The 11,435-nt window shown below is 37.7% G+C and overlaps 2 protein-coding genes across 2 annotated transcripts; one reads left to right on the top strand and one right to left on the bottom strand.

The window, feature by feature from the left end:
* Positions 1-2,534: 2,534 nt before the first annotated feature.
* LOC132901035 (interferon alpha-3-like) lies at positions 2,535-7,273 on the bottom strand. The gene is made up of 6 exons (XM_060943444.1): positions 7,078-7,273; positions 3,845-3,984; positions 3,526-3,600; positions 2,984-3,133; positions 2,760-2,861; positions 2,535-2,624 (listed from the first exon to the last, which is right to left on the bottom strand). The coding sequence occupies exons 1-6, from the start codon at positions 7,271-7,273 to the stop codon at positions 2,535-2,537; spliced, it is 753 nt and encodes a 250-aa protein (XP_060799427.1).
* Positions 7,274-7,289: 16 nt separating this feature from the next.
* Positions 7,290-10,069, top strand: LOC132901034 (interferon alpha-21-like). Its single transcript, XM_060943443.1, has 7 exons — positions 7,290-7,325; positions 8,153-8,240; positions 8,665-8,804; positions 9,004-9,078; positions 9,471-9,620; positions 9,743-9,844; positions 9,980-10,069. The coding sequence occupies exons 1-7, from the start codon at positions 7,290-7,292 to the stop codon at positions 10,067-10,069; spliced, it is 681 nt and encodes a 226-aa protein (XP_060799426.1).
* Positions 10,070-11,435: the final 1,366 nt, after the last annotated feature.

The following is an 11,435-nucleotide window of genomic DNA, read 5'->3' as shown; positions in this document are numbered from 1 at the left end:
TCCCCTATTTATTTATTTGGTTTGTTATGTGTCTCTAATTTGTAATCTCAGTGTGTATGTATACCCAAGTTTAACACTAGTGTACTTCTTGAAAGCCATCTTGAGTCGATGTTTATAAGTTCATGTTCTTTCACTGCTGACTTTGGCCAGGCGTTAACGTTCTGTTGGAATGATGTGCATAAGTATTATTACTGTGTACTGTCAACTGTAATATTAATAAACCAATAAACATCACTGGCAAAAAGAGATGCTACGAAAAATATTCGGTCACTTCACCCTTATTCAATGCAGTGTCACTAAAATCACTGCACACATCAACAGTCTCCTGCTAGTGATTTTGGTGACACTACAGTATCTAACAGGAAAGGTATTGAATATTTTTCCAAATATAAATTCCCCAAAATTATGCAAAAGCACATTTTCCCAAAATAACTGTTGTAGTGTAACAAACAGGAGACTGTTAATGTGTGCAGCGATTTTAGTGACACTACAGTGAATAAGAGTGAAGTTATTAAATATTTTCATTGCATTTCTTTTCAGTCCTGCACTATTTACACAGTCCCTGTGCGCTTGTGTCACAGCCGGCTCACACAGGTGATTAGTACAGCTGGAGACTCGGTTTGATTAAAATCAGGTTGTAGCTGGGTGTTTACCTGGGTACAGGAGGAAAGAGGTGTCTATTGTGTTCTAACAGCATTTTGTTGAAGAGTTATTGATCCCGGAAGTTTGAATCTGTGAATATATTTCCAACTTTACTGCAGTTCAACTCAAACATGAACTAGATCTTGATTAAATCATGTGTATTCCCCACATTACCCAGTTTATTCCACACATTAAACAGTTTATTCCACACATTACCCAGTTTATTCCCCACATTACCCAATTTATTCCCCACATTCCCCAGTTTATTCTCAACATTACCCAGTTTATTCCCCACATTACCCAGTTTATTCCCCACATGACCCAGTTTATTCTCCACATTACCCAATTTATTCCCCACATTACCCAGTTTATTCTCAACATTACCCAGTTTATTCCCCACATTACCCAGTTTATTCTCCACATCACCCAGTTTATTCCCCACATTACCCAGTTTATTCTCCACATTACCCAGTTTATTCTCAACATTACCCAGTTTATTCCCCACATTACCCAGTTTATTCCACACATTACCCAGTTTATTCCCCACATTACCCAATTTATTCCCCACATTCCCCAGTTTATTCTCAACATTACCCAGTTTATTCTCCACATTACCCAGTTTATTCCCCACATTACCCAGTTTATTCCCCACATTACCCAGTTTATTCTCAACATTACCCAGTTTATTCCCCACATTACCCAGTTTATTCTCCACATCACCCAGTTTATTCTCCACATTACCCAGTTTATTCTCCACATTGCCCAGTTTATTCCCCACATTACCCAGTTTATTCTCCACATTACCCAGTTTATTCCACACACATGTCATTCAAACCATAGACTCAAATATGAGTTTAAAGTTATTACGCAATACCAAATATATTGTTATAACAATAAACTTTTCATTTTATTACATAATACAGATTTTTTTTTTCTGGTGTGGCAGCAGTAAGCTTCGGGACTACTTTCGAGTTGCAGCAGGAAACTGAAAGTACTCACCCAGGGTGAGGTGAAGCCTGGTGTTTCCTCACTCACAGACATATTTTACTTACATCATTTTCAACTAGATGACATGGATGATGCAATGTCCTGCTCTCTGGGTTTGTTCAGCAGATATCTGTTTCTAAGTAACTTTAACGACTTCGTGAACTCTGAGCTTCTCTTTAAAAACAAAGAAACCAAAACAAAACAATTAAACTCAGTAAATGTGTGACCAAATTTCCTCTTTATAACAGTAATCCCCTGTTTTTCTGCTTACATGAGATTAGTAGTGATTTCTAGGCAGCATTAGATCCTTCATATGTACTGCATGTAACTTGATTTCTGTGTGTGATATAAATAAACTATTATTGATTGATTGATTGATTGATTGATTGATTGATTGACTGATTGATTGATTGATTGAAATGTTTGAGAATTAAACAGAATGTGCCATGCTCCTTGTGTTTATTTCACTGAGCTCCTCTCTGTATTGTGCTGTTAACGTTCCCCGAACACACTCACTGCCTCAACTGACAATCTGGATTTGGAGCAACATTTTATTATTATTACTTTATGATCATCTCATTTCTTAACATTGTATTTCATCATATTGCTTGGTATTTTTATTGGTCTTGCAATAATATTCTCAACCTGCAGGTCGCTGTTCTTTTGACTGTAAACCTCTGGATTATTCATTTCAGCACAAAACATGATTAAGATGCAGGGGGTCAAGTTCAAGTCTCATTTTATTATAAAAAAAAACAAGATAAGAACAGATGAACCAGACATGAGCTTTGTCCTAATAAATAAATAAATAAATAAATGCATAAATAAATAAATAAATAAATAAATAATCAGGTCACTGAAAAGATGCTCCACATGCACTGAGGGACCCTGAGGCTTGTTCCTCTTCAGTTCCTGCTGTGTAGAAAAGTCTGAAACTCCTTGAGACCATCCTGAAGCTCAGTTCTCACCATCTCCCATCCACACGAGCTGAACTCCTGCACAGCAGAAACACGAAGCACATCCACATGTCAACCAGCAGAAGCTGTGAGAGTGTGAGTGTGTGAGACAGTGTGTGTGAGGGTGAGAGAGTGTGTGTGTGTGTGTGAGTGGTTTCTTCTCTGTGTACTGACCTTCTCTTTCAGTCGTTCCTCCAGCTTCTGAAAATAGGACCTCAGTGTATGAGTGCTGCTCTCCGCAGGTGTCTCCATCGCTCTCTGGACCTTTTTCCCGACCTGAACATCACCAACACAGACAATGAGGTCAACATTTATTCACTCCATACAGGAGCAGAGGTTCTGCTGCACTTCCCCTGCAGGGTCAGAACCAAAGCCAGAGCAGGAAAGATCTGACTCACACATTCCTGCAGCTTCTCCACTTGTCTGTTTATCAGATTGGTGAAGCGAGACACTTTCTCTCTGTCCCACGTCACTGACGCTTTGTTGTTTTTGAAGATTTTCTCAACTCCTTTCAGAGTCTCAAGAGCCACCAAGACCAGGTCTTCATCCTGCACAGACAAAACCATACAGCCATTATTTTGATGTGACTCTTCAGGAAAACAGTAACTGTTATTGATCCTGTTGTCTTTTTTTCACTCCAAGGAAACTTTTGTGAAATCAGCCCCACTCGGCTCAGATACCATTCAGTGTTCCACACTCTGAAGCAAAGAGAATGAAAAAGAACAACAACAAAAAAGCTACACGATGAAACTAATGAAATCAACACTGGCAGCTGTTTTGAAGCTGGAGCCTGCACTTTTATTTAACATTGAACATTTTAAAACTCATCTACATCTGAATGGTTTAATGATACTGTATGTACAGATAGATTCCATTAGGTTTAGAGCCTGAAAGTTTCAAATCTAGGTGGATCTTTTATAATCAACATTGCAGCACATACCTGAGCTTTAACGAACACACCCTTTGGAAAGGAGTTATTATTTCTTTCCAAGCACTCCAGTGGCATGTGACCACCCTGTACACACACACACACACACACACACACACACACACACACACACACACACACACACACACACACACAGAGTGAGCGATGCCTAAAATGACCAAGGATCTCCTGTCATCATCATCATCATCATCATCATCATCATCATCATCATCATCATCACTAATAGGCCGCATAATTAAAAGGACCCAAAACAACGGTTTAAAATATTAGAAATATAATGTTTATATCCTGAGAGGAAGTTGTTTCTCACCATGTTCTTCAGCAGCTCATTGCTCTGCTTGTTCAGTGTTTTGAGTCTGGTGTGTGTCCAGATGCAGGATGGCAGAGCTGCAGCTTCACTCAACACCAACACGAGCAGCAGCACAAAGTTCACCAGCTCCATATTCAGCACTCAGAGAGAAAATATTCAGCACTCAGTCTCAGCTCGAATCTCAGAGCTCCTCTGAAGGTGGAATGAACCCTAACACCACTGCTTTCTCTATTTATTTAATTTCATTTGGGTTTTTCTTTCATTCTTTTTTTTTTTTTTTGCGTGTGGAAAATTATAACTACATTAATTTCTTTTTTTTTTTTTTACCAAAGCTTTTCGGATTTCGCCTCCAGATGGGCATTGCATCACGCAGAAGTGTGACATCACCACTTTCCTTTTCATCTCCGCACTGCACTCGGCATTTCCCCTGATGTTTAACAATGATGTTCGGCTTCAGTGAGGTTTATTTTTTAAACTGAAAATAATGTAACACACATCAGTTGTTGAAACTGAACCCATTTCCGCCGTCTGGATGATTGACAGCAGCACGCGCTCCTTCAACACCAGCCGACCAGTTTAACCCCTTCAGCTCCACACTCAGATGTGTGTGAGACAGAGGGAGATTAGAGGAGGTGCAGTGAGAGCGGCTTCACTGTCCAGCACTGCAGACATCAGTCAAAGCTCACAGCAGTGAACAGTGAACACTGTAAGTGAAGATATTCAGTAATGCTGGGAAATGAAATGCTTTAGAACGGGGGGAGCCAGTCTCTCCCAAAGCACAGAAAGATAGAATATTTGTTTAATCCCTGTCTTTTTACACATTATTGGGATTTCAGTGGCTGTGCTTGTGCATCTCCTCGATCAGACTCAAACCGAGTCGATTTCACTTCAGAAAATAAAGCAACAGGTCTCAGTGATGTAATATATATATATATAGACAGGCAAAATGGATAATATTCGGAATGGTCAAAATGCCTCTGTGTAGAAAAGAAAAGCGCTACACAAATTAAAAAGCGTGAAGTTAATTATTTATTACTTTTAAAATAATCACATTCCAATTCGCATTTTATTTGTTTAATCCAGATTCTTTCCCGAAGTGGTGTAAACGCTCGAGGAGAAACTAAAGACAGACTGAAATGAAAGCCTTGTTTCAGATGAGGACAAACAACAACAACAACAACAACAACAACTATAAATACTACTACTAATACTACTAATACTACATGTTATAAGTTCACTCTTTATCACTGCTCCTGGATGTTAGTGTGCAGCAGTGATCAGCGCGCTCCTTTCCATCTGCTGTACAAAATATTAACTCGAAACTAAACCCTAAATCGCTAATATGCAATAATACATATTATTATTATTATTATTATTATTATTATTATTATTATTATTATTATTATTATTATTATTATTATTATTGTACTATCCAATCTATGAGAAATTGTAACTTCAATCTTTAATAATTTATTTATTTATTTATTTATTTATTTATTTATTAACCAAAATTAGTGTGTTCTGTGGCCTTTGAGAGAGCTGCAGGGGAAATCCTAATAATAACTAGAAATCACGAGCAGCTACAAACTTCCATTAAGAAGGATTTCCATAATGTAAGAATAATTAAAGAGAATCGATCTGATATATTTCCGACTCTTTCGGGTGAGCATGGTGCACAGAAAGTCCCAGAATTAAACCTCTCACACGAGGTTAAAAAAGAAATCCCGCCGATAATCGTCTGCAGGTCTTTAAATAAATACATAAATAAATGAATGAATAAATAAATGAATGAATAAATAAATGAATAAATAAATAAATCCGATGTTGAGTCGACTTTTGAATCTTTGATTAAATATAAAAAAAAACAGTCTTGCAGTAACACTGATCCGATGGAGACATTAATCACGGACTCTTTCTCTGCACGTCCTGTCTGTAGCTCTGCTGGTTCCTGGATTGTGTTTAAATAGTGATGAGATTATAACATTAATTTCACCTCAACATCCCAACATATTTAACCCTTTTATGCGCAACATGGGTCACAAGTGACCCGGCTGCGTTTAATTTGCTTTTTATCTCTGCAATAAATTATTTTCATGACCCCACACTCCATGAATTCCTCAATTAACTTGTTTTTGTTCATTTCAAAACTTTTTTAAATTTATATCTCTAAACGATTTTAAATAAAAATACTTTTTTTGTCACTACCCCTCTAATGCACAACATGGGTCACAAGTGACCCGCATTCATTTTCTATGGAGTTTTGTTGAAGGTTTAGTATTTCTTAGCTAGTTTTTTTTTTTATTAATTTTTCATTTAATTTACCAAGTTTCCATCACTTATTCAGTTTTTTTCAAACATTAATTATTCTTTTCATTAATTTATGGTTACCCATTGAATTATAACACTTTTTATGTAGCTATATTATATTTGCACACATGGGTCACAAATGACCCGCATTAATTTCCTATGTAAAATTAATAAGAATCAGAATTTATTTGCAGTAATATTTGAAATTAGTTTATTTCATCATTTAATATCAAAATTTATCATTACATATTCAGCTTTTAAAAAACAGCAATAATTATGTTCATTCCACTATGGCTACTCCATGAATTGGAATACATTTTGTGAAGCAGTACAGCGGTTGAACACATGGGTCAGAAATGACCTGTGTTGGCTAAGTGATTGTGATTAAGATAAAAAATATTATGCGAACCATTTCACTACAAATAACAAAAAAAAAATATTCTAAAAATCTAAATCATTTCTAATAGTAATCTGATTAAAAAGGTTGTTGGTATATTTAAAACATTAAACATTGTACATTGTACATTATGTACAGCAACTAACACTGTAAACACCAATACTGAACTTCACTGCATTAGTAGCTATAGTGAGCCATGGACAACTGGAATATTAACTTTCAAACTGTGGGGAAGTGGTAAATGTAACTGAATAAAACTGATTGGGTAAGGTAATATTATATTGGCATGGGCACAGGCATGTATACATTGAGAACACGCCGAGACAGCAGTCTCAGTTCTTACATGTATCACAAATTACCACAGTAACTGAATGGTCCTTGCATGTAGGCCGTGTGCATTTGGAGCAGGAGAGGGTGACTTTCCTATCTCTGGCAGTTGGACAAAGGCTGCATCTCTTCCTCTTGGATTTTCCTCCCTGTCTTAAGTCCTCTTGTGGATGGGTGGTCTCAGCACTCCCCCTTTTCACACCACATGTTGCCATGGCCTCAGTAACATTCCTCCGGAGATGAACAGAGGTCTCCATGCGCCTGTTCATGTGAGGCATGATGAGCTCTTTGGCCAACTCCTTGATGAAAAGCCGCCGTGCATTTGGCACACCATTCATATAGTCAGGGTGTTGTGCAGTAAAGATGGTGAAGGCGTTCAGAGCACCAACATCAAGCATGTTTTGCCAGAGCACCATGGGCCACCTCCTTGTTCGCCTCTTCGATGTGTATGTGTGGACCATTTGATCCATGAGGTCAATAATAACTCTGTAACAGTTGTGTAATAAATATGTAATATTACAACTGAAAATAAATACTTACACGTAGTTTTGCAGAAGCAGCTTTGTAAACTTCTAAAATGAGTGTCAACAGTCAGCGATCAACAGTGGTCCGACTTTAAATGTTTTCCTGACAGGAAACACTTGCAAATATTATAGTTCCTCAGAACACCAAATCTAGGTTAAATTAAAATAAACTTAAGTAAAAAAAATTTTTATGCTTCAAACATTACCTACTTTATAAACTTTTTAAATATTGTAGGTGAAAGTATTGATTTTTTAAGGTGTAAGTGAGAAAACCATATCCATGCTTGGAATTACATTAGAAATGAATGCGGGTCACTTGTGACCCATGTCTGCGAATTAATGGAGAAATTACAAATACATGTTTATTTATGAGATACAAAAGTAAAAATGATAAAAAATAGTTTTTGTGCATCAAACCCTACCTAATCTGTCAATTTATAAAATATTATAGGGTTAAATGTATTGTTTCAAGAAGTTGTAAGAGAGAAAACCATGTCCTTGCTGGAAATTACATTAGAAATGAATGCGGGTCACTTGTGACCCATGTTGTGCGTTAGAGGGGGTTACAATAGCTTGCGCATTAATTAATCCAGTCTTCCTGCACATCTGGATGAACCAGGATCTTATTCAGTGAACAGCTGGATTTAGACCTGAACAGATCCCAGGAAACAAGTCTTTATTCTTCCCACCGACTTACAGATGAATAAATATTGAAACAGGTCACACATATTGTGTTTGTGTTCTTTGTCCCAGCAGCAGCGCTCTCACTGCACCTCCTCTAATCTCCCTCTGTCTCACACACATCTGAGTGTGGAGCTGAAGGGGTTAAACTGGTCGGCTGGTGTTGAAGGAGCGCGTGCTGCTGTCAATCATCCAGACGGCGGAAATGGGTTCAGTTTCAACAACTGATGTGTGTTACATTATTTTCAGTTTAAAAAATAAACCTCACTGAAGCCGAACATCATTGTTAAACATCAGGGGAAATGCCGAGTGCAGTGCGGAGATGAAAAGGAAAGTGGTGATGTCACACTTCTGCGTGATGCAATGCCCATCTGGAGGCGAAATCCGAAATGCTTTGGTAAAAAAAAAAAGAAATTAATGTAGTTATAATTTTCCACACGCAAAAAAAAAAAAAAAAAAGAATGAAAGAAAAACCCAAATGAAATTAAATAAATAGAGAAAGCAGTGGTGTTAGGGTTCATTCCACCTTCAGAGGAGCTCTGAGATTCGAGCTGAGACTGAGTGCTGAATATTTTCTCTCTGAGTGCTGAATATGGAGCTGGTGAACTTTGTGCTGCTGCTCGTGTTGGTGTTGAGTGAAGCTGCAGCTCTGCCATCCTGCATCTGGACACACACCAGACTCAAAACACTGAACAAGCAGAGCAATGAGCTGCTGAAGAACATGGTGAGAAACAACTTCCTCTCAGGATATAAACATTATATTTCTAATATTTTAAACCGTTGTTTTGGGTCCTTTTAATTATGCGGCCTATTAGTGATGATGATGATGATGATGACAGGAGATCCTTGGTCATTTTAGGCATCGCTCACTCTGTGTGTGTGTGTGTGTGTGTGTGTGTGTGTGTGTGTGTGTGTGTGTACAGGGTGGTCACATGCCACTGGAGTGCTTGGAAAGAAATAATAACTCCTTTCCAAAGGGTGTGTTCGTTCAAGCTCAGGTATGTGCTGCAATGTTGATTATAAAAGATCCACCTGGATTTGAAACTTTCAGGCTCTAAACCTAATGGAATCTATCTGTACATACAGTATCATTAAACCATTCAGATGTAGATGAGTTTTAAAATGTTCAATGTTAAATAAAAGTGCAGGCTCCAGCTTCAAAACAGCTGCCAGTGTTGATTTCATTAGTTTCATCGTGTAGCTTTTTTGTTCTTGTTCTTTTTCATTCTCTTTGCTTCAGAGTGTGGAACACTGAATGGTATCTGAGCCAAGTGGGGCTGATTTCACAAAAGTTTCCTTAGAGTGAAAAAAAGACAACAGGATCAATAACAGTTACTGTTTTCCTGAAGAGTCACATAAAAATAATGGCTGTATGGTTTTGTCTGTGCAGGATGAAGACCTGGTCTTGGTGGCTCTTGAGACTCTGAAAGGAGTTGAGAAAATCTTCAAAAACAACAAAGCGTCAGTGACGTGGGACAGAGAGAAAGTGTCTCGCTTCACCAATCTGATAAACAGACAAGTGGAGAAGCTGCAGGAATGTGTGAGTCAGATCTTTCCTGCTCTGGCTTTGGTTCTGACCCTGCAGGGGAAGTGCAGCAGAACCTCTGCTCCTGTATGGAGTGAATAAATGTTGACCTCATTGTCTGTGTTGGTGATGTTCAGGTCGGGAAAAAGGTCCAGAGAGCGATGGAGACACCTGCGGAGAGCAGCACTCATACACTGAGGTCCTATTTTCAGAAGCTGGAGGAACGACTGAAAGAGAAGGTCAGTACACAGAGAAGAAACCACTCACACACACACACACACTCTCTCACCCTCACACACACTCTCTCACACACTCACACTCTCACAGCTTCTGCTGGTTGACATGTGGATGTGCTTCGTGTTTCTGCTGTGCAGGAGTTCAGCTCATGTGGATGGGAGATGGTGAGAACTGAGCTTCAGGATGGTCTCAAGGAGTTTCAGACTTTTCTACACAGCAGGAACTGAAGAGGAACAAGCCTCAGGGTCCCTCAGTGCATGTGGAGCATCTTTTCAGTGACCTGATTATTTATTTATTTATGCATTTATTTATTTATTTATTTATTTATGCATTTATTTATTTATTTATTTTTTAGGACAAAGCTCATGTCTGGTTCATCTGTTCTTATCTTGCTTTTTTTTTTATAATAAAATGAGACTTGAACTTGACCCCCTGCATCTTAATCATGTTTTGTGCTGAAATGAATAATTCAGAGGTTTACAGTCAAAAGAACAGCGACCTGCAGGTTGAGAATATTATTGCAAGACCAATAAAAATACCAAGCAATATGATGAAATAAAATGTTAAGAAATGAGATGATCATAAAGTAATAATAATAAAATGTTGCTCCAAATCCAGATTGTCAGTTGAGGCAGTGAGTGTGTTCAGGGAACGTTAACAGCACAATACAGAGAGGAGCTCAGTGAAATAAACACAAGGAGCATGGCACATTCTGTTTAATTCTCAAACATTTCAATCAATCAATCAATCAATCAATCAATCAATCAATCAATCAATCAATCAATCAATCAATAATAGTTTATTTATATCACACACAGAAATCAAGTTACATGCAGTACATATGAAGGATCTAATGCTGCCTAGAAATCACTACTAATCTCATGTAAGCAGAAAAACAGGGGATTACTGTTATAAAGAGGAAATTTGGTCACACATTTACTGAGTTTAATTGTTTTGTTTTGGTTTCTTTGTTTTTAAAGAGAAGCTCAGAGTTCACGAAGTCGTTAAAGTTACTTAGAAACAGATATCTGCTGAACAAACCCAGAGAGCAGGACATTGCATCATCCATGTCATCTAGTTGAAAATGATGTAAGTAAAATATGTCTGTGAGTGAGGAAACACCAGGCTTCACCTCACCCTGGGTAAGTACTTTCAGTTTCCTGCTGCAACTCGAAAGTAGTCCCGAAGCTTACTGCTGCCACACCAGAAAAAAAATAAATAAATAAAAAAATCAGTATTATGTAATAAAATGAAAAGTTTATTGTTATAACAATATATTTGGTATTGCGCAATAACTTTAAACTCATATTTGAGTCTACGGTTTGAATGACATGTGTGTGGAATAAACTGGGTAATGTGGGGAATAAACTGGGTAATGTGGAGAATAAACTGGGTAATGTGGAGAATAAACTGGGTAATGTGGAGAATAAACTGGGTAATGTGGAGAATAAATTGGGAAATGTTTAGAATAAACTGGGTAATGTGGAGAATAAACTGGGTAATGTGGAGAATAAATTGGGAAATGTGGAGAATAAACTGGGTAATGTGGAGAATAAACTGGGTAATGTGGAGAATAAACTGGGTAATGTGGGG

The sequence above is a fragment of the Neoarius graeffei genome, chromosome 16 (genome assembly GCF_027579695.1).
Source record: "Neoarius graeffei isolate fNeoGra1 chromosome 16, fNeoGra1.pri, whole genome shotgun sequence".
Classification (NCBI taxonomy): Eukaryota; Metazoa; Chordata; class Actinopteri; order Siluriformes; family Ariidae; genus Neoarius; species Neoarius graeffei.
This window is presented reverse-complemented; position numbering and strand designations above follow the sequence as displayed.

Excerpts from the sequence above, each read along its gene's own strand:
- LOC132901035 (XM_060943444.1), bottom strand. The coding sequence starts at position 7,273 with ATGCTTGATGTTGGTGCTCTGAACGCCTTCACCATCTTTACTGCACAA. Across the intron at positions 3,134-3,525 it reads GTGTGTTCGTTAAAGCTCAG|GATGAAGACCTGGTCTTGGT; the intron begins GTATGTGCTGCA and ends TTGTCTGTGCAG. Across the intron at positions 2,625-2,759 it reads AGGAACGACTGAAAGAGAAG|GAGTTCAGCTCGTGTGGATG; the intron begins GTCAGTACACAG and ends TCTGCTGTGCAG.
- LOC132901034 (XM_060943443.1), top strand. The coding sequence starts at position 7,290 with ATGGGCCACCTCCTTGTTCGCCTCTTCGATGTGTAT. Across the intron at positions 8,241-8,664 it reads GGGGTTAAACTGGTCGGCTG|TGCTGAATATGGAGCTGGTG; the intron begins GTGTTGAAGGAG and ends TTTCTCTCTGAG. Across the intron at positions 9,845-9,979 it reads AGGAACGACTGAAAGAGAAG|GAGTTCAGCTCATGTGGATG; the intron begins GTCAGTACACAG and ends TCTGCTGTGCAG.